Raw genomic sequence first — 21,991 nt, forward strand, 5'->3', positions numbered from 1 at the left:
TAACCAAAACCGGATATAAGAGATCGATGATTATTAGAACATTCTCAGTAAACAGAACATTTTTTTTAATTCATATGATTGTTACAATTATATTTTCAAAATAAGAGCAATATCTCTCACATCCTGCTAAAAATTTAATTATTCTTGATGGAGCTATAAGAAGAATATTACAATAAAATCTGGTACGGCATTAGACTTTGAAGATTGCAAACCAACATAATTAAAAAAGCAAATGGCAAATTCAGAATCAAAACATTACAGTTCATTTATTTAAACAGAACGACATTGATCAGTGTAACGAGAAACATTGACCGTCGATAAGATAGTAAGTACAACTTTGCTTTATAAAATTACAAAATGATATTTGTTAATAACTAGCTGTCATATCCGAAGTTAGTTAGTATATAAATATATTAATAAATAATTTATATATTTTAATATATAAATTATTTAGAATGCAAAAAATATTTCTATAGAAATTTATATTTATTTTTATTAAATTATAGAGGCAGAATCTTCCTATTGTCAATAATTTTATTTTTATATAATGAGAAATCCACTCATTCCAAACAATTTTTAAACCTCAACGATTGAATCTAAATTTTTTTCTCTCTTTTTTTTTTAATTTTCCCAGAAAAATACAGATTGTGCTAAATGATTTTAAACATCCGAAAGCTAATTTTTCTTTGAATTCAAAAAATAATACAAAATATGAGCACGCATTATGAGTTGCAAGCCGAAAGCTAATATGTAAAAATATTTAAAATATTTGTAACATTTTCACTAAATATAAACATAATGTCTTTGAAAGCTTAAAAACGGATTTAAAGCTTTAACAGCTTTTTTTAGAATATCTTTTTTTAAAAAAATATTCATTTTAAAAAAGAATTTTCAAAAATTAATTTGTTGTTACTTATGTTTTTGTAGTATTTAAAAAAAATTCTCCAACACTGTTTAAGTATTATTCTATTTTTCAACAGAAGCGAAATTAAATGGGATTTTTTCTTATGCATTTAAAACAGAAGGAAAATTGTTTAATATTTGAATTTTTGATTCATGGAGTTATAGGTATTTTCGGTCACAAAAATGCAATGAAATAATTTTATCTTTAATTTGTGTGTATGTTTGTGTGTTTTTAATGTGGTCTCTTCAAAGGATTTTCAAAATTCATGAAACTTATGAGGTAGGAATCATATATCACAAAATTGTCCTCAATAAAATAACAAGTCTTATCAGATGAGCAGATTGGTGCTTAATGGTGGTTCTTTGTTCCGGATTTGGAAAATGTTCCAAATTTTTCTTGAATTTTATTTAAATGCATAGTGTATTGTATTCATATGTACTAAGATGTGTTGTTATTTTTTATTCCATTCCTGAATTTAAGTATCAAAAAATTAGACTTTAATGTAAACTCTAGTTCTAGCTTGGATCATCTTTTAAGTATTAGTAGATTTCCCTTTTCTATGACCTTTTATTTATGTTATAAATTCTATTCTATATGAATTCTGTACAGTTAAATGTAGATGTATTTAAATTTAATGCTTCTATCATTTCGGGGGGGGGGGAATAAGTTTAAATGTCATGTGTTGATCTTATGCTCACAATTCGTACGTAAGACTTTTGAATCATTTCTTCAAACAATCATATAGGTTCCAAGAGAGGTTAATTTCTTTTTATATTAATTTTTAAGGAGCAAATAATTTAGGTTAACCTATATCATAAAATTTAGAATCCTGAATTGCGATTTGACTATGGATTTTTTTAAACACTTTTTTGTCCGGTTATAGACCAAAACTCATACCATGGCGGATCAATCTGTAGAACTTCCAGCACAATTCATTGAAGGTGTCCAGGTCAACCCAATGTATGATCCTGATATTTTTCGCTCAGCTATAAAATAGAAACCACAATCTGAAGACGTATTCATCGCAACCTACCCCAAATGTGGAACTACCTGGACCCAGCACATTCTCTTGTTCGTTTTTCGGCAAGGACAACCTCTAGAATCGCAAATGATGTTTTTCAGTAACGCACCTGTTCTTGAAATAGCAGGTATGTAATTAAAAATCGTTCATTTTATTTCCGAATCTGTACAGGAAGTCATATAAGTATTAAGAGATTAGCCTAAAATTTGATTTTAAAAATTTAATCCATTTTAAGGCGAATTTATTCCTTCTTAAATCTCTGTCCCGATTTTAATTCCCCTTTTATTTATGTTCGGGAGTCTGTGTTTTTTTATAAAAAAGATACTTCAAAAACACTATCAGTTGAATAAATGAAAGTACGCATGTGACAATGACCGAAATAGTTTGCTAAATTCAAGACTTTACTACTGGAAAGAAGTTTGGATTCTATATTTCAATTAGTTTCAAAAAGACTAGTTCCGAATTTCACTTTATAAAATTTCGATTTTTTTTCACAAAATACAAATATAATGGAAAAAAATACAAGGTGTATTGCCATTCATTTTGAGTGAAAATGCCACGAACGTTTTGCTTCATTGTATGCGAAATATATAAAAAGAGAGATCTGTAATTAGGTTCGCCTGGGGAAAAAAACTATATATATATATATATATATATATATATTAATTTTAAATATTTGCCCATTTGTTATCACTTTATATTTTATGCATTTATCCTTTCCGGATGTTTGCCATTGTCATAGAAAACAGAAGATGCCAGACATATTGCACTGGAAAGCAACACATACTAACTCCATCCAAGGAGCCTTCAGAGATATAAATATTCAGAGATCCGAGGCGTCATTCAGTGAACCACTGATAACCATAAGTTAAAAAATAAAACGCTTTAGTACTCCATAATTTTCATCTATATTTGAGTTAGGAATCTATAATATTGAAATTCCATTCATCTTCAGTAATTCCATTCATATTCACTGGAATACTTTTTATCCTGAGATAAAATAAATTTCAGATATCTTCGATATTTATATCTAACGAGGCGCAACAGCAAATGCAGGGTAATTGAGGCTGGCCGCCCATGAATCATAAATTATAATGACTATTTTGATTGGATATATTTTATGCCCAACGATATTTCTGTTCCGTTAGCCCTCAAAATTTATTCATTTATTTCGAAATATTTATGCCTATTACTGATTTATTTCCATTCCAATTTCTGTTTGATTTACTATGTAATTATTTCAAATTTTGATTATATATTACCATTTATTTGTGAATGTAAATTTTTTCCATTCTAAATAGGTGGCAAGGTAGCGGAAAGTATTCCAAGACCTGTAGCTTTCAAAACTCATTTACCATTAGGTTTGAATTCTTGGTCTGATGAAGCCAAATACATTTACATAACACGAAATCCCAAAGATTGCTGCGTCTCCTACTATCATCACGTGAAAAGCACTCCGCATCATGGTTATGCTGGGGATTTTAATCAGTTTTTTGAAATTTTCATCTCTGGAAAGGTTGACTTTGGGGACTACTTTGATCATGTGATGAAATGGTATGAACCCAGGTAAGTTCTGTCAGATGCATCAATGCAATGAGCAACATTGGAACAATTATAAGTGTATTAGCAATTTCGTATAAAAAGAATGCAATTAAAAAATTCGTTCCATAAGATGCGCTTGCAAACCGACATTATTTTCCTCTCTCCCGAGTAAATCATTGATTAAGTAATTTAAAATTAATTATTTCTATCTGTGATCAATTTCTAACTGAATATAAATACTCTCCATATGAGATTTTTTTTCTTTTTGTTTGCAGCAGTATTAATTCAAATTGATAATACACTGATTTCTAAGAAACATTATATTTAATAGCATAGCCTCTTTGTTCTTTTAGATATCTTAAATTTGTCTGCATTAAAAAATTCCACATTTTAAAAATATTTTAATTATCTTTATCATAATTTTAAAAACTAAAAGTGAAATAATTTCTTTTACATATTATGCAATTAAAATCATCTGTACATCTACGATTATTGATAACTTCATTAATATTTGTATTTCACGAGCATAAATTTGGCAGCATTGAGTCTAAATAATAAGAAATCTGTTCGTCGAATTTAGGTTCCATTAATTGTTGAATGTAATTGTAATCGATTAAACATAATAAGTCTTGCCAATACAGAGAGATATTTTGTTTAATTTGCTAAATAATTAATAGTTTTGATCCTTTTAGATATCAAAGGCTTCTTAACAACATGCATTGAATATTTTGGCTTTACAAAATATTTGCTATGCTCTTATATAAGGCGAAAAAATTAGATTTAAGAATTCGATATATTATGTACGTTTCAGAAAAGGAAAGAGTTTTGAAGGTAAGAAAGTACGGTTTATATTCGGAAGTTATCATAGCCATAGAAAAATAATGTACAAAATTTCCTAGGTTTGTTCGAAAAAACAACTATGACATAAATTTTGGAGGAAAAATCCTGGCATAGTTCATTTGTATTCTTACAGAAACAACCCGAATGTCCTTTTCATGACTTACGAAGAAATGAAAGAAGATCCGGAAGCTGCCATCTTGAAAATGGCTTGTTCATTGATGAAGAGAAATTCGCCAAGCCTCTGAAAGACGATCCCGAAAAATTGAAGAACGTGCTGGAATACAGCAGTTTCCAGCACATGAAAGAAGTGTTCAACAAAAGCATTGGCGATCTTTTCAAAATGTCGGCAGAAGGCATTGATAAATTGGGTCTTCCTGAAGAAGTAAAGAAAGTTTTCGCCAAGATAAAAGAAAACGCTCCACCAGTGGATACTCTTCCTCCAATGAACTTTGTTCGAAAGGGCATCATCGGAGACTGGAAGAACTATTTTACTGAAGAACAGAGTAAGCGTATGGATCAAAAATTTGCTGAAAGAATGAAGGGCACAGAGTTAGAAACTCTTTGGAAGAAATACATGTAATATTCTTTTACTTGAAATTGTAGGCGCTCAGGAAAACTTTTTTGTTGTATGTTTTTGTTACTCAAATTACAAACTTCATATATTTTTTTATAAATTCTAGTAAAGAAATTTTTAAATGATAAGTGTACATTTATTACATTAATTTTGCTCTCTTTGATCTATTGGAAAGAAAATTCAGCATGATGAAGTACTAAAGTAGCATGTACTTTAAGTCACTAAACTTTCAAGGAATATTTATAAAGCGTTTGAGTTCGTGTTTAGCACTTCTTTTTGTTTTCCAAAATATGTGATTATTATCATTAGCATTTAATCTAACTAAGAAATAGTATCCGAGTACCTAATAGAAAGTCAAAATCTACGTACCAAAGTTTTATATAAGTCAGTTGTAATATTTCCCAAACCATGAAATCCCAAATTTGAAAATCAGATGAACTTCATAAGACAACTTAAAATTAAAAAAATATTGCAAAAATATTTCCAATGTATCGTAAATCAAATAACTTTTTGGGGTGCTTGTATTTACGAAATAACGAATCTAGAATACATATAAAAAAATTTCCTATTTGTTTTGCGTCTAAAATTGCCAATAAAATCACCAATTATATAAAACGGAGAAATGATAATCAGTCGGGAAAAAAGCATTGCTAAGCAGCGTGAAATTTCTAAAAGAATAACATTTCTGGCATCAGCCTCTTGACGTATCATTAATTGTCTCTAAAAAATTTCTATATTAGTGTCTTAAAATATTGTTTCGTGTAACACATCTGTAGTCTCATTCACTTCAGACAAAATTTTAACCCTTTTGGAGACGTTGCATCAGCCTTCTAGTTGTTTTGTATTTGTTGCATCAGTAAAAAAATAATGATAATTGTATTTCAATCGATTGAGATAACTTACATTCAAACATTCATCCTGTAGTATTTTTGCTTTACAAGTGATAAAGCTTTTGACGAAAAATGAAAGGATGTCATTTGACCTCCAAAGTCAGGCGATAAACTTCAATAAGATAAGATGAAAAAGGAAATAAAATGAAGCGGAGTTTCCTATCTGCCACAATAATTTAAAACTCTTCGAAGTATAGTTTTCGAATACCGAACTCGCCTTTAGGACAAAAGTACGTAAATTTTTTGCTTATCTCACCGAAATTCAAAATTCATGTTGGAAAATTCATGTTTTGCTTTTATTCAATTTTGCATAAATAAAATTTTTAAATTTTCAAATAAGAAATTTTTAAGGTATTTTTTTATCAAGGTCTAATGTTATTAAATCTTTAAAAAATACTTTAATGGAAATTGATAACAATATAAGTGAAGAATGTTTCAGTAAATTTATTAATCGCCTCTGACGTCTAGTTAATTCACAGAGATTATGATTTTTGTTTTTATGTTTTTAAGTTTGGATGTATTCAACTTTCAAATCACTCACAATTTTTATTACACAGAAACCGCAACTTTTAAATCGCTAATATGTTTATTTATATTTTTAAACAAAATATATATACTTTTTTAATTCCTACGAAATTTTTTAGGATTCGTTACTTGCAACTATTGTTGTGTGTGTGTGTGTGTGTGTGTGTGTGTGTGTGTGTGTGTGTGTGTGTGTGTGTGTGTGTGTGTGTGTGTGTGTGTGTGTGTGTGTGTGTGTGTGTGTGTGTGTTGTGTGTGTGTGTGTGTGTGTGTGTGTGTGTGTGTGTGTGTGTGTGTGTGTGTCGTTCGTTCGTGACATATATTTTGTAATGCATGCTGTAAATGGGATTTCTTTAAAGTGTTCATTTTTTAAAAAAATAAACAAATAGATGAAATGTTACGTGCAAAATTTCAGTGATAGCTAAACCTTAATCGTTACCTCAGTAAAGCATTTTTAAATTATATATAATAAACATATAAGTAATACTATTCCAGAAATCTTATATTTTTTCGGTTCATAATGTTATGCACTCGCCCAATTCCCTCTATTGATTATCTCAAATTTGATTTTTAATTTAATATAGGAAATAACTAAACTACAAATAAATCAATATCTTATTAATGGAATTGAAATTTGTTGATAAAATATATAAAGATCAGTGGAATCATTCAGTTTATGATATTTTTATGCAATATGCTTCATTCCTTTTGTAATATCACACAGAACTTTTATTTGGTGATTCAATAAAAAAATTTAATTCTCTAAAATAAGAAATCGAAACTACAAATTGTTCAAACTTAAACAGCATCAATATATTTTTATCAAAATCAAAGAGCAACAATGTTTAAAAATGTACAAACTATAAAAAAAATAATTCATCATTGCTTATTTTTGAAGGTAAACTCTATCTGCAATTACTACAAATTAAAATTTTTTATTAAAGCCATGTTATAAATAGAAATTTAAATATTAAAAAGAGTATAATATTTAAATTATACTCTTTTTAGTAATGTAGTAATCAATGTTAGTAATCAAGGATATCAAGTTTCTTATCCTTGATTACTAACATTGGAAAAAATATCGTTTGAAGATATTTGTGGCAACAATAAAAAAATCATAGTTCCACTGCAACCATGATGATTTATTATAAAATACATTCAATTTTTTTTAATTTAAAAAATATCTGAAAAAAATTATATTGACATCTAAAGCAGTATCTGAAAAAAAAAACATTTTTTTATTTTGTTTAAGTTATGATGTAAAAATCATTCTTACGCTGTAATGTTTTTGAAAATTGTCCCGGAAAAACGCAAAAATTTCACATGATTTTTATTTAATAAAAGCTCTTTAAGGCTAAAAATTTCAGGAAAACTTCTCAAAGGTGTACATCCATGCTTTTTCAAGAATTTTTGTTTCAAAAATTTGTTGCTCTAAGTTCAGTGATTTGCCCTGTAGAGCACCAACACACATATTCTTTTTTATTATTGGTAAAGATAGAAATTAAACTTCTAATCAGCTTTGGCGACCAAGATGGTTTTCCGGTGTTATTGTTCCTACTGAATGCTATTTAAATCCTTTAAATATAACTTAATCTCCATGATTCTGAAAAACTTTCAGGCATTAAAGCGGTATTATTTTAACTCTCTTGCTTAATTCAGTTTATTGTGTACGTAACTCTTTCTAATGGAAACCAGTCTCGGGACATCGTAAAGCTATTAAAAATGTAAATATCCGATTATTCTATATTGTGAATTTCACTTAATGCAACTTCATCTTTTTATTTATCTTATAAACTGTGTAAACTGAAGCAGAATCCTTCTTCTTTAGTTTTCAAGAATGGGAGAAAATCACGCGATTTAATAATTATTTTGATGAAATAATGAAAACGATTTGAACTTCCGGACAACAATGTAATCTGTTAGGGCAAAAAAAAATTTAAAAATTGAGAAAATTCAGCAAAAATGTATACGATTTAAGCTGGTATAATTAAAAAGACAATTTTCTAAGTTTTGAGACGGTGGGAAATTCATTTTTGTGCTGTAATATTTTCGGAAGTTATTGTTGCGTAAAACTACACACACGAAAAAGGCTTCATTTTTAATAAATTAAAATTAATTAAAATTTTGGAAAAATCTCTCCAGGGTGCACTTTTTCAACCTCCAAGGAATACATGTGCCAAGTTTAATGACTGTAAGTCGAATGCTGCAGTCTGTAGTGATCCAACACGCACACGCATTTAATTTTGTTATTAGTAGAGAAAAATCTTGCAATAAGGGTAAGAACATATTAACAGTATATAATTTATATTTTATTTATCACTTATCTAGCCTACTATTTTTGCAGAATAACTTGAAAAATTTGGTTGATCTCTAGTTCGGAAATGACCATAGAACCCCAATTTTTTTTTAGAAAATCATTGTCTTTCGGTGGGGGGGGGGGCTCACAAAGAGTGTATCTAAATTATTTTAATAATAAGAAAAGAATGCAAAGTAATGACCTCTCAAACACCAGTGAGCACTTTCATGAAACAAGTTCTCAAATCAATATTCACCAGGTTGGAACCACTCAGACAAATCTCTGAAAAAAGGAGTTTAAAATATCTTCAAGAACAACAAAGTCCAAATCCTCTAAATAAAATTCAGTAAGTAAAGGTGAATTCAAGCTCAGCCAGTTATAACTTTCCAATAAGTCACGCACGCGCAGAAGGAATATTACGCATGCGCAGAGAGAGTGGACAATAGCAAGTTCTTGTCTCGATGAGACAAGTACTTGCTTACTGTACAGGTTCTGCGCATGCGTGTTTTCACTGGATGTTTGTGGCTGGCTGAGTGTAAACCCCAATTAATAATTAACGTTCCGTGATACGACAAAAAAACGATGTAATCTCATTCACTTTAAAATTAAAACAATATAGGAATTAAATCAACATACCAATCTATTAATCTTTTTTTAACTAAAATTTAAAAATATACTTTCATAATTAAGTGGTTTAAAAACTGAACCATCATGCATTAAATGCTTGATATTGGAGTTCAAATAAATGCACCACCTTTTTTGAAAGAAACGCTTTCTTTTAATTCTACGATAGGTAAAAGGCATCAATCATGTCTGGGGAAATGGCTTCACCTTCTGAAATGCCTGCGTCGCAGTTTGTGGATGGATTTCAACTTCCTGCCATGTTCTCGGCTGATGCGTTCCGTTCCGTCGTCCAGTACAAACCAAGAGACGATGACGTCTTCATTGTCACTTATCCCAAATGTGGAACCACATGGACTCAACATATTGCACTGCTGATTTTCCGACTTGGCAAACCTGCAGATACACAGATGGAATTTTTCAATGCTGCGCCATTTCTGGAAATAACAGGTAAATCATTAATATTTCGTAAGATCCATTTATTTTGTTTACTTTTTCCTCAATGCATTGCTTCTTTCCTCTTTTACCTAAAAATGCATTAGAATTTTCAGAGGAAAAAAAACAGTGTAGATGGACGAGATTATTTATAACTTCATTATGATGTAAATGAAAATAATAGACGAGTTTCAGGAACAATTATTTGATTATTTTCTAAATTTCCCATTTCACAAGACAAAACAAACACGAGCACGAAAATACACGACACTCACTTAGAATCCAATCTAATAATGACTCCCAAGTAGGATCATGGGAAATATACCTTGATGTTAATAAGGTAACGCCATCTGTTGTATCCAAAAAGAAGGTAGTAGAGTAATGTAACCGCTACAACGGTAAATATTCATTAATAGCATAATTTATGTTCACCTTAATTATATACTCACAGCAGTGTATCCATCATGTAATGTCCCAAACGGTTTTGAATTATGCTTTCTATTAATAAAATAGGAATGACATCCTTATCGAATTGAGGAGGATTGTCCCCACCAGTAAATGCGCTGATAACTATACCAGATTGTCCTTATTACCAAAGCTCTCTACTCATAATTAAGCGATAGGAAAGGGACTTGTGCATTCTTTCTGCAAATTCGGACTTTCACAAATCCAGAATTTCAGAAGAAAGTAAAAAAAAAAAAAAAACACTTGTAATTCTATCAATATCAGAACTACATGACCTCAGATCTTAGTTTTTTTAATGTTGATGAAACGAATTTTACTGTCAGCGTCCTGGCATCGGGTAGCGCACCTTCCCCGCGATCTGGGCGTCCAGGGTTCAAGTCCCGGTTTGGGCATGGTTGTTCTTCCGTTGTTCTATCTGTGAGATGTGTGAATGTGCCCTCATGTAAAAAGGGGTTGTGCAAGCGAATGAGTGATGCGTGATTAGCAAAGTCGTACTCTTGGCCCTAGTTGGCGCTACTATAAAAACAAGAGACGCTCCCCTTCCGGCTTAAATCTCTGTCTTCCTAACAGCGGGCTTGTCTGTGCCAAGTGCCATAAGAAACAACAACAACACGAATTTTACTGATACATCCATCCAGTCTATGGCTTGCATTATTGTATATATTTCCTATAAGATTTAAGTGATATTTATTCCATACGTAACATCATTGATTTTTGTTTTACATTAATCCGAAGTTTGAAGCTATATGAAGACACTTGTTATTGATATCTTATTTGTTTGAACAGCGAACGGATGATGAAGTGGATACCTGAGCAATAGAAACATTATCCAAGCTACAATGACATATCAATTTATAGGTATTTAACCTATGCCTCTGATGTATCTTGCTTTCAAGTCTTTTAAACGACGTATTTTTGGAGGAGCGTGATCTCGAACTTGCGAGTTTTGGGCCTAATACTTAGATCTTACCTCCAGATCAACCTGCCCTCCCCCCCCCAAAAAAACTGTAATAGTTTTATTCAGACAAGCCCTTATCATGTAATTACTTATTATAACTATAATACGTATTAATTAAATCGTTTCTTTCTCTTGTATATTTACTAATCAGGTGCAAAAGCAGCAGAAACTATGCCTAGACCTGGAGCTTTAAAGATTCATCTCCCTTTCCATTTGACTCCATGGTCTGATAAAGCCAAGTACATTTATGTTACCAGAAATCCTAAAGATTGCTGCGTTTCATATTATCACCACATGAAAAATATTCCAGGCCACGGATTCAAAGGAACATTCGACCAGTTCTTCGAACTTTTTCTTTCTGGAAAGATCGACTACGGAGATTATTTCGACCATCTCATGGGATGGTATGAACACAGGTAAGAAAATCTTAATCTGTAAAAAATATATCAGTTGCATACATGGGGGAATAAACATAGGTCCTTGAATAGTATTTATAAAAAATGATCCGGAGCTCATTGGGCAATCATTAGGTTTGTAGTGAATACTACAACTGATATTTATATTAAGGGATCTATGAGGAAAGGAATGCATTGAGGCAAAAATACTAGAAACAAACATGAAATGAGGTTAATTGTTCATATACAGCAAAGTTGGCTGGCAGTTTTTTACAAAAATGATTTCAGCAATTGCTAAAATGCGCCAGACAACATTATAACACATGTATCCCAAGCTCTGCTCTAACGCCGAAATGCTCAAACTGCAATGGCGAACATCCATCTTATTTCAGATCATGTCCAAAATTTAAAATAGAAAAAGAAATACAAACAATAAAAATTACAAAAAACATATCTTTTCCCGAAGCTAGGAAAATTGTAATGGACAGAATGCCCAAACCAGGTGTCTCTTTCTCGGAAGCTCTAACAACCAATATTATACCTTCAGCACAAACAAGTCAGCAAAATTCTCAAACTAATGCAACTGCTATAGGCACTCCCCTAATGAACATAACCCAAACCGCTAATAACGATATGGTAACCATAAAACGAAGTGACTGGTTAGCTCTGCTCGAAATAAAAAAAGCATTTGAGAAAGCTTCATCATCTGCTCCCACTTGTCAAACCATTTCAAACCAGCCTGTTAGGCAAATAGATCAACGACCTTCTACCTCTACCTCAGTTGGCAATAATGACCCTCAAAATACTGCAATAGCACCTCCTGAGACAACTTCATTAAATATGGAAATAACGTCACTACAAATTGCATCTATTCCGAAAACATCTTCATTCTCGGAGAAGGATTCAACTGTGAAATCTCGTGTCAAAAACGCTCGTGATTCTAGAAAGCACGAGAAAGATAGTGATCTGGCTCCAAAACTTAAAGAAAAACACTCAGCTAAACGTGCGCGAGCTCTTGCCGCAAAGAGAGGACAAGATATTTCTAGCCCTTCTCGAAGCGGTCCCCTGACAAAAGAAGACTTTTTAAAAATTCCTCCTGATAAAACAGACGGAAAAACTAACAGTGTCAAAGATGATACTGATGCCCTGCTTAAAGTCCATCCATCTGATGATGATATGTCCGTTAGCGACGCTGAAGATAAAGATTTATCTTCCTAGTTTTTTTTTTTTTTTTTTTTTTCCTTTAGGCGGCTTTCCTTTTTCTTTTCCTTCAGTGCTTGTCGTCATGGCCACTCTTATTTCCTGGAATTGTCGTGGTTTCCTAAATAAATCATCAGAACTTAAAGATCTCATCAACAAACATAATCCCGCCTGTATTGCTCTCCAAGAAACATACCTCAAGACGGATAAACACAATATCCGATATTATAAAATGTTCTCCAAACATTATATTCATAATCGAACTTCAGGTGGCGTTGCTATCCTTGCAGCTGACCACGTTCCCTCAATGCCTATTAACCTGAACACAAATCTGCAAGCTGTTGCTATTCAAATCCAGATGCATTCTCTGATTACTGTTTGCAGCCTTTACTTACCTCCAAATGAACGTGTTATTCAATCTGAACTCAATAATCTTATTTCACAGCTTCCGTCACCATTCATAATTTTGGGCGATTTCAATGGCCATAGTCCTTTTTGGGGTAGTCCCGATTCCAATCCCCGTGGTTTGCAAATTGAGCAACTACTTACAGACCACAATTTATGCCTATTAAATTCAGATGAAAAGACTCATTTTCATCTCCCTACAAGAACCTTTCATTCAGTTGATTTAGCAGTTTGCTCTCCATCTCTTTTGCCATTCTTTAATTTAACAGTTGATAATGACTTGTATAATAGTGACCATTTCCCTCTGATTGCCTCAGACAATAGGTGCAACCCGAACAATCACTCCCATCCATCCAAATACATCCTAAATGCAGCAAATTGGCAAAAATTCACCATTTTAGCTAATATACAACCCGATATAATCCAATCCTCCACCATAGATGATGCACTAGATTATATAGTTGATGTTATAATTGAGGCAGCAAATAATTCAATCCCGAAATCATCCGGTAAACGAAAAAAGCAAAACAAACCTTGGTGGGACGACGAATGCAAACAAGCATACAAAGCACAACGGAAAGCATGGGGCATCTTCCGAAGATATCCAACAGCGTCGAACTTTATTTATTTTAAAAAGACTAGAGCAGTTTCGAGGAGAATACAACGTCGAAAACGAAGGCTTTCATGGCAAAAGTTTGTATCCAGTATCAGCTCTAAGATTTCAAGCCATGAGCTATGGAAAAAGGTAAAGAGGGCATCGGGTATTTCTACATCAAGCTACACTTCTTTTTTAATTCATAATGGAGTAACATTATCATCCACTAAAGACATAGCAAATTCTATTGCTTCGACCTTGGCACTTACATCTAGCAGCCAGAATTATCCTCTTCCAATTTTAAATTATAAAAGAAAAGCTGAAGATCAAAAACTAAAATTTTATTCTCGAGCTGATTTACCCTATAATTGCAATTTTACTTTCTCCGAATTTCAGTCATGTCTCGCCAGTGCCCGTGACTCTTCACCGGGGCCCGACAATATTAACTATTCCATGATTAAAAATTTGACAGTCGAATCCCAAAAAGCTTTACTGTTATTGTACAACCGTATTTGGAATGAGCAGTACTTCCCTACTCTCTGGCAGCAAGCTATAGTAATCCCGATATTAAAACCTGGAAAAGATCCTAAAAACCCAGAAAATTACCGTCCAATTGCTTTAACATGTTGTATGTGTAAGCTCTTAGAAAAAATGATTAATCGAAGACTCGTTTACCATTTGGAGACTAATCATTTCCTTCATCCTCATCAAAGTGGTTTTAGGAAATCTCGGTGTACTCTTGATAACCTACTCGCATTAGAAACCGATATTCGTCTGGCCTTTTTACAAAGGAAACATCTGGTTGCGATATTTTTTGACATTGAAAAAGCGTATGATCGGACTTGGAGATTCGGTATTTTAAAGGATTTACATGACCACGGATTAAGGGGCAACTTACCCATTTTTATTCAAAATTTTTTAAAATTGAGGAAGTTTCGTGTTAAAGTAGAATCTGAATACTCTGATTATTTTATTCAGGAAGAGGGAGTTCCTCAAGGTAGTATTTTAAGTGTGACTCTTTTTATTTTAAAAATTAATAATATTTTAAAACAACTTCCCCCTTCTGTGAAAGGTTACTTATATGTTGACGACCTGTACATCTCCTGTACAGGGATACACATGAATTTTATAGAGAGACAGTTGCAGACTGCTGTAAATAATATAACACAATGGTGCAATGCCAATATTTTTACCATTTCGGCTTCAAAAACTACTGGTATCCACTTTTGTCGAAAAAGAAATCTACACATGGATCCTGAAATAAAACTAAATGAAATAATTATACCATTCAAAAATGAAGTTAAATTTCTAGGTATTACCTTTGATAAGAAGCTTACTTTTCTCCCTCACGTAAAAATATTGCGTAAAAAATGTGAAAAAGCATTAAACATAATAAAAGTTTTGTCAACTACGGCTTGGGGAGCAGATCGACCATCCATGCTTAAAATATACAAAGCTCTCGTTCTATCCAAGCTCGATTATGGTTGTGTTATTTACGGGTCAGCCAGAAAAACAGTTCTACAGAAATTGGACCCTGTTCACCATAATGCTCTGAGACTATGTTCAGGAGCCTTTAGGACCTCTCCAGTTCAGAGCCTATATGTTGATTGCTTTGAGACTTCCCTTGAATTTAGGCGAGAAATACTATCTCTGCACTATTATTTTAGAACTGAATCAAATACACAACATCCTTTTCATAATTTTAAACTCCGGCCATTCTTAACTCGAATACAAGAAGCACGAAAATTTTTTATACCTGTATATTTTACTAGAATTCATAATATTCTCAAGGACCTAAATCTACTTCACCTGCAGGCAACACCCCAACTGGACAACATTTTTCCTCCATGGGCAATTCCCAATATACAATACTTAAATCCATTTGAAGGGTTTACCAAATCTGACACTTCAGATTCTATTTATAGAAAAATTTTTAATGAACATAGGCATCACTATAATGATTATATTGCAATATACACAGATGGATCAAAAACATGTGATAGTGTCTCATTTGCTGTGGTTTTCCAAAACGCAGTCTTTTCGTTTAAAATCAATGCTTCTTGTTCAGTTTTCACAGCAGAGATAAGTGCTGTTCTTTTTGCCCTAGAAAAAATATCCGACAGTCTGCAAGATAAATATATAATTTACACCGATTCATTAAGTGTTTTACAGTCTCTAAAATCATCTCATTATCATTCAAAAAATCATCCTTTGGTCTTAAAGATTTTAAACCTATTTAATAGACTTTCCTCTCGTGGATTTACTATTTTATTATGTTGGGTGCCTTCTCATGTAGGTATTGGGGGCAACGAGAAGGCGGACAGTGCCGCCAAATCGGCTACTTCTACAGCAAATATTAGTATCCCTGTGAGTGATTTAAAAAAACACATAACTTTGCTCTACCTCTCAAAATGGCAGACTCAATGGGATCTGTTAACAGAAAACAAACTTCATAGTGTTAAACCTCGTGTTGAACATTGGCCATGTCTTCCAAATAGAAAAGCAGACACTATCTTAACCCGTTTGCGGATAGGTCATACCAGATTCACCCATCGCCATCTACTTTTTGGAGAAGCGGCACCAATGTGCTCTCAATGCAATTGCACCATGTCTGTTTACCATATTCTCAGTGAATGTCCAAATTTTAGTACTCAACGTTTATATCATTTTAACAACTCCACATTTTCACATTTGCTTGATAGAATACCACATGCCAATCTTTTTGCTTTTTTGAAATCAGTAGGTTTTTACCCCCATATTTAAGTAATCTTCATCTTTTTCATTCTACATTGCTTTTTAAAGTTGAAATTATATTTTAAATCCTAAAATAAATACAGTTTGGCGCAGCTTAGTCAATACCATGGCTCTTGTGCCAATAAAATCCAAAAAAATCCAAATCCAAATCCCAAGCAATTTCGAAAATATTTATCGCACATATAAAGCCGCAAACAGATATTTAAATAAGTTTCTCTACTGAGCGAACTCATTGATAAGAGAGATATTGCCATACGCTGGATTGGATTTACCACATTGGAGACTGGTGCGTTGCAACTAATTGCGCCCATAAAGTAATATGCAGGCAATTACGCACATAATTACTAAAATAAAGTAGTATCTTATCATACAGAAGTCGCTGTTCATGTAGAAGAGCCAACCTTTCATTCCGAGACTATTCTAGCAATTTTTTCTACTATAGAAATATAATGCTATCTGTCACTGAGTCACTTAATAGCAAATGCAGACCAGACTAATTTTTTGTATTTTATCTGTATTAGTTGTCTATTCGATCAATGGGATTCCCTACAGTAAAAAAATAATTTTTGCTCTTGCTAACATAGAAAAGATTATTCGTAATATAATTTGCTATCTTCAAATATTTCAAATATTCAAAAAAAATTAAGACCTTTCATTTCGTTTTTTGCCGGGATATTTGACTGGATATGAATATTAAATGAAATTAAACTGAAATGAAATGAAATTATGAATATTAAATTATAGAATAAAAGTCAAATACTCCAAATTTTAGAAGTTTTTTCGGGCTTTTTATTATGTATTTCCCATTAGATTAAACAAAAATGAAACGGAAATTACTCTATATTTTGGATATTTACATTAATTTATTTTCGATTTCATAGCGACCGAAAGTTGTATTCTAAAATCTTTCTAAATGTGCCCAGCAAGAAAGAATGGGAAATCAACTAACATCACAACTGCAGACATACGCAAGTTGCCAATTTCAAGTTTCTAGTTGCCAGTATTCCCTAAAGTAGCTAACGCTTCATAACTTTGGTATTTGCCCCATAAGTTTTAATTTACCATACATATTATAAAAAGAACCCAGAAAATTGTTTTCAAAATTTGAACGCCAATAGTATAGCAATTCAAATGTATTTATAACAATGATAAACGATATAATGAGCTAGAAAATAATAGATTCATTTATGTCTTATGGATATTCCAGTGTTATAGTTGCTCCGTACTGCCAATTTCTCAAAATTCTTTCACGCTGGATCATACTTATGGGTAAAATTAGTTTTGGAAATTATCTAGTATAAGCAAAGATCGGTTTACTAAATGTCTGCATGTTATAACATTATATAATAGATAATGTTTAGCCTACTTAGGAACGAAAATATTTTACATTTACGGTGTAAGTAACTTATTTAAAACTGCTAGAAATGGAGTAAGATCTGACTATGGAATACTGCTTTTAAGAATGAGGTGTAAAAACCCTCGGAATAAAGGATGAAGCTAAAACATTATTATATATTTTAAATAATAAATACTTATATCGTTTTATCCCAAATTAAGTATCTGATTTCAAAAAAAATTATGATTATATCTTCATAGGAATTATACTTCGAGATGTTTCATATCTTCATACATCTTATGAAAAATCAATATGGATGCGAAATGTATAATAATTCATTAATTATATTTATTACTTTAAGTAATGCATAACAATGGTTATTTTTATTGCATTTTAAGGCTTATAATAAAGAACATTGTAATGTCTATCGAATCACGCTGACATCTACGTCTTTAAAAATCAATCTTAAAGCAATTAATGTAGGTGATACTCGAAAGAAACTCATGGCATTTGTAAATTTTTTTTTTAAATTTTTGGATATTTGGCCATTATTCTGAGTAATAGATATTCATTACTTTAGTAATTGTTATCAAATTTTTAGTAATAGGTACTCGCTATTAGATTAATGCCGGGTACACTCGGTCAGTTATAAGACAGCAAATAGGCAGCGCATGCGTAGAAAGGCTGAAAAATGTTGTTCCGTCCATGGCAAGTAATTGTCCCGACGGGACGACTACAAGCCGCTGTGGTATATTTTTTCTTACTGCGCATGCGTTTGTAGGATTTGGCGGGGGGGGGCATGAAAAAACTGATCACATCGTAGATTAATTCGACATTTTTTGCTCTTTGTTCTTTGTGATGTGAGGTTGTGTTTTTTTTTTTTCTTTTTCATTTCATTTGCCATTTCTTTTTTATAGTTATCCAAATTGAGGTATGTTGACCTTTTTTTTTTATTTTATCGTGTTACTTTGTGTAAATATCCACCATTTTAATACGATACACAGTGAAAAAAAAATCAGAGACGCCAAAATGGCAATTTATAGCCAAGCATGGAATGTCTGACTCTATCTTATAAAATTTTGGCAAACATAAATCACTCCCTTTCTGCGCATGCGCTGCCTACTTGCCGTCTTATAACTGGCCGAGTGTAAACCCGGCATAAATCACAAAACTGTAAAGCAATTTTAACCTTTATACCCTCTTTATATCTATCTATGATCAGAGGTCAAATGCTGATATTGTCACATAACATCAATAACATGTTATAACATCGGCTCTTAAATTCAACCTTGGATTTCCCATCATATAAAAAAGTAATTGTCCGGATTAACTTGTTTGGAAAAAAAATAAAGCTGTAATTCAGGAAGCTTCTATATTTTTGTAACGCTTTACCAACTTTTGGTATATTCAATAATACATTTTAATTTGGATAATAAGATTTAATTTAAACCTTGAAATATTTAGGGAGTGAATTATACATATTAGAAGGTGTTCACAATGAGAAATTGTAGAAAAAGAAAAGATTAATTCGCTGGAACTGAAAAAAATATATATAATAAGCTGTCTGATAAACCAATAAATTATCCTTAAAATCTTTACCAACAATATTTTAAGCATAATTTCCAAAACTCAAAATAACGTGTATTTTTTAAAGAAAATAAATAATGCATTACAATTTATATAATATCAAGTAGTACATTACAAGTAATTCTGAAAGTTGTAATACTTTCTATCATATCTCTCATGTAATTAATCACTGAGTATTAAACATGCTTTAAAATTATGTTTGAATAAAATTACTGCATATTACAAATCTGAAAATTCTGTATTTGGGAAACGAGAATTTCAGCTATATCCAAACCATAGGTAGCGCAATGCTTTTTAGTGTGAAAGTTAATGAGAGCTACTACATAATTAAATCTACTGATTCTTTTAAATATACCTACACCAAATTCTCATGATTAAGATCTTTATTTTCTTTCAGAAACGATCCCAACGTACTTTTCCTTACCTACGAACAAATGAAAGAGAATCCAGAAGCATCAGTCTTGAAATTGGCTTCTTTTATTGATGAAGAAAAGTTCGCCAAGCCGCTGAGAGAGGACCCCGAAAAGCTACAGAACGTACTCAAGTACAGTAGTTTCAAACACATGAAGGAGAGCTTCAACAAAGGCATGAACGAACTTTTCACAATGTCTCCAGAAGAAATTATGAAATCTGACCTTCCAGAGACGATGAAGAAAATGTTGGCTGCAACGGAGCAACAGCCGAAGGAAAAGCCTACTGGAATAAATTTTATTAGAAAAGGTATCACTGGAGATTGGAAGAATTACTTCAATGAAGATCAGAGCAGACGCATGGACGAAAAATTTGCTGAAAGAACAAAAGGCACCGATCTTCCCGATTTGTGGAAGAATTATATGTAATATATGTTTTCATATACATTTATTGTTGTTGAAAAGAAGTTCCAAAAAATTGATCATAAATCTACAAGCGTTTTAATCGTCCTCTTCTAAATAAATAAAAAATTTCATTCATGTTGTTTTGATTTTTGCTTCCTTATATTTGCATTGTAATAAAGTTTTATTCAGGAACTAAAATTAATGTAAATTCTTATTTATAATAATTAAGATGTCAGATTGGTACTGGCTGCTAGAACGATGATTTGAAATTCGCTTTCTTTTGAACTAGCAAAAAAGCATTAATAGGAAAAATGCGAAAATAAAAAATAGAAATATATTTCTACAAGCTGTGTAGTAAGGGTTTTTTTTTTCGCAGTGTTACAATAAGCAAAACAATTCTTTAGAAATATTTCTAACTTCTTAAACTTTATGGAATACTTTGAAGATTTGCGTGGATGGATGTGTTGTGCAGTGGATTTCAAAATCAAATAGACACAGATTGCTCGATTGATGTCACTTGAAAAGACTCCATTTTTCTAACAATATTGCTAATACTCAAGTAATTGAAAATGGCAGCGTACCTGCATTTGCTAGCTCTAAGTCCAACACTCTTCCCTATAGAGTATTTTGAACAATTCCTATCGCCTCACGTAATTTACAGATAGTATCCAGCCTTAAACACTATCGTGTTAAAAAGTCAGTACTGATTCAATAGCTTAAAAATTGATGGGAAAAAAACTGTCCTTACGAATTGCCGTAATTTGTCTGACAAGAAAAGGTGCTTTTCGAGAGAATACTTTTTACCTTGTAACTTTGTTTGGCTTCATTTAATTTAGTTATGTTAATGTTCATTTTTGAAGCTGGACTATACTAGAAGACTATCGAGAAGTCCTGTTTCAAAGTGGAAAATGTTACCGGTTTCCACTAGAGCTACTTTGAAATGGGCCTCGTCGCTTACGTCGTTGTGAAATGACATGGAATGACAAATAAATAATCAGTATACATAATTTGACATATTGTATCAGTATAATATAATTTAATATGTTAAACTTCATTTAACTAGTTAATCACTTAATTGCCTTCATACACTTCGGAATAGGCAGATAGATAGAAGTGAACTCTAATGAATTTCGCCCAAAATTTGATGCCTTTCTACAACTCTAAAACCATATGCCATATTTTAATTGTTTTTCGTTTTTGAGTTAGTATCGATATATAGAGAGAGACTTAATTTCAATCATTGTGAGGGTTCTCCTCTCAGCTTTATAGCATGTTAATATAGTATGGCGCAGGTTTTATTCCATAGTTTCATAAAGAATATGAGTGCTAGATTTGAGAAAATTTAAAATTTTGGATGTTTCCATTTTCAACGATTAGAGATCCAACATTGCCGGTTAAATGCATACAGTTGGATACAATATTTGATACAGATCAAAAAGATTGGCGATTCCAAGTTCACTTGGGCGTAGTTGGACGAACAGGCAAACTTGCTTTTGGCAACATTTATACAATATTTTGGAAAAATCTTCAGATTGGCTTTGAAAACGACATAACAAATTTTATCTCTACAACTCTTCTTTTTTTTTTAGTTACTGTTATTGACAAAACCGACAAAGAAAAACCGTAATTCCAAACTTGCTATTTTCGGACTCAAAAAGATCTGAAATTTTGTGATTTGTCTAAATTTCAGTGTCGAAATTTTTTGATATTTATCATACTTTCTTACTTCGCATAAAAGAAAATAAACTGCTCTATTGCGATATATTTCAAAAATTATTTGTTTCTTGTTATAAGCATTCTTTTATCCAACGGATTATTGGTCAAAATTCTTCAAGA

The 21,991-nt window shown here is 31.8% G+C and overlaps 2 protein-coding genes across 2 annotated transcripts; both read left to right on the forward strand.

Moving 5' to 3' along the window:
• Positions 1-1,802: 1,802 nt before the first annotated feature.
• LOC129966411 (sulfotransferase 1C2A-like) lies at positions 1,803-4,928 on the forward strand. Its single transcript, XM_056080833.1, is given in 5 exon segments — positions 1,803-1,817; positions 1,902-2,052; positions 3,227-3,491; positions 4,441-4,552; positions 4,555-4,928. Coding segments are annotated over 5 exon segments (876 nt in total). The 3' UTR covers positions 4,888-4,928.
• A 932-nt stretch (positions 4,929-5,860) lies between these two features.
• On the forward strand, positions 5,861-20,290 carry LOC129966559 (amine sulfotransferase-like). The gene is made up of 4 exons (XM_056081008.1): positions 5,861-6,001; positions 9,383-9,660; positions 11,220-11,484; positions 19,738-20,290. Exons 2-4 carry the CDS (start codon positions 9,399-9,401, stop codon positions 20,177-20,179), a joined length of 969 nt encoding a protein of 322 aa, XP_055936983.1. The 5' UTR covers positions 5,861-6,001; positions 9,383-9,398; the 3' UTR covers positions 20,180-20,290.
• The last annotated feature ends 1,701 nt before the right edge of the window (positions 20,291-21,991 follow it).

The sequence above is a fragment of the Argiope bruennichi genome, chromosome 4 (assembly GCF_947563725.1).
Source record: "Argiope bruennichi chromosome 4, qqArgBrue1.1, whole genome shotgun sequence".
NCBI lineage: Eukaryota > Metazoa > Arthropoda > Arachnida > Araneae > Araneidae > Argiope > Argiope bruennichi.

Excerpts from the sequence above, each read along its gene's own strand:
- LOC129966559 (XM_056081008.1), top strand. The coding sequence starts at position 9,399 with ATGTCTGGGGAAATGGCTTCACCTTCTGAAATGCCTGCGTCGCAGTTT. Across the intron at positions 9,661-11,219 it reads GCCATTTCTGGAAATAACAG|GTGCAAAAGCAGCAGAAACT; the intron begins GTAAATCATTAA and ends TTTACTAATCAG. Across the intron at positions 11,485-19,737 it reads ATGGGATGGTATGAACACAG|AAACGATCCCAACGTACTTT; the intron begins GTAAGAAAATCT and ends ATTTTCTTTCAG.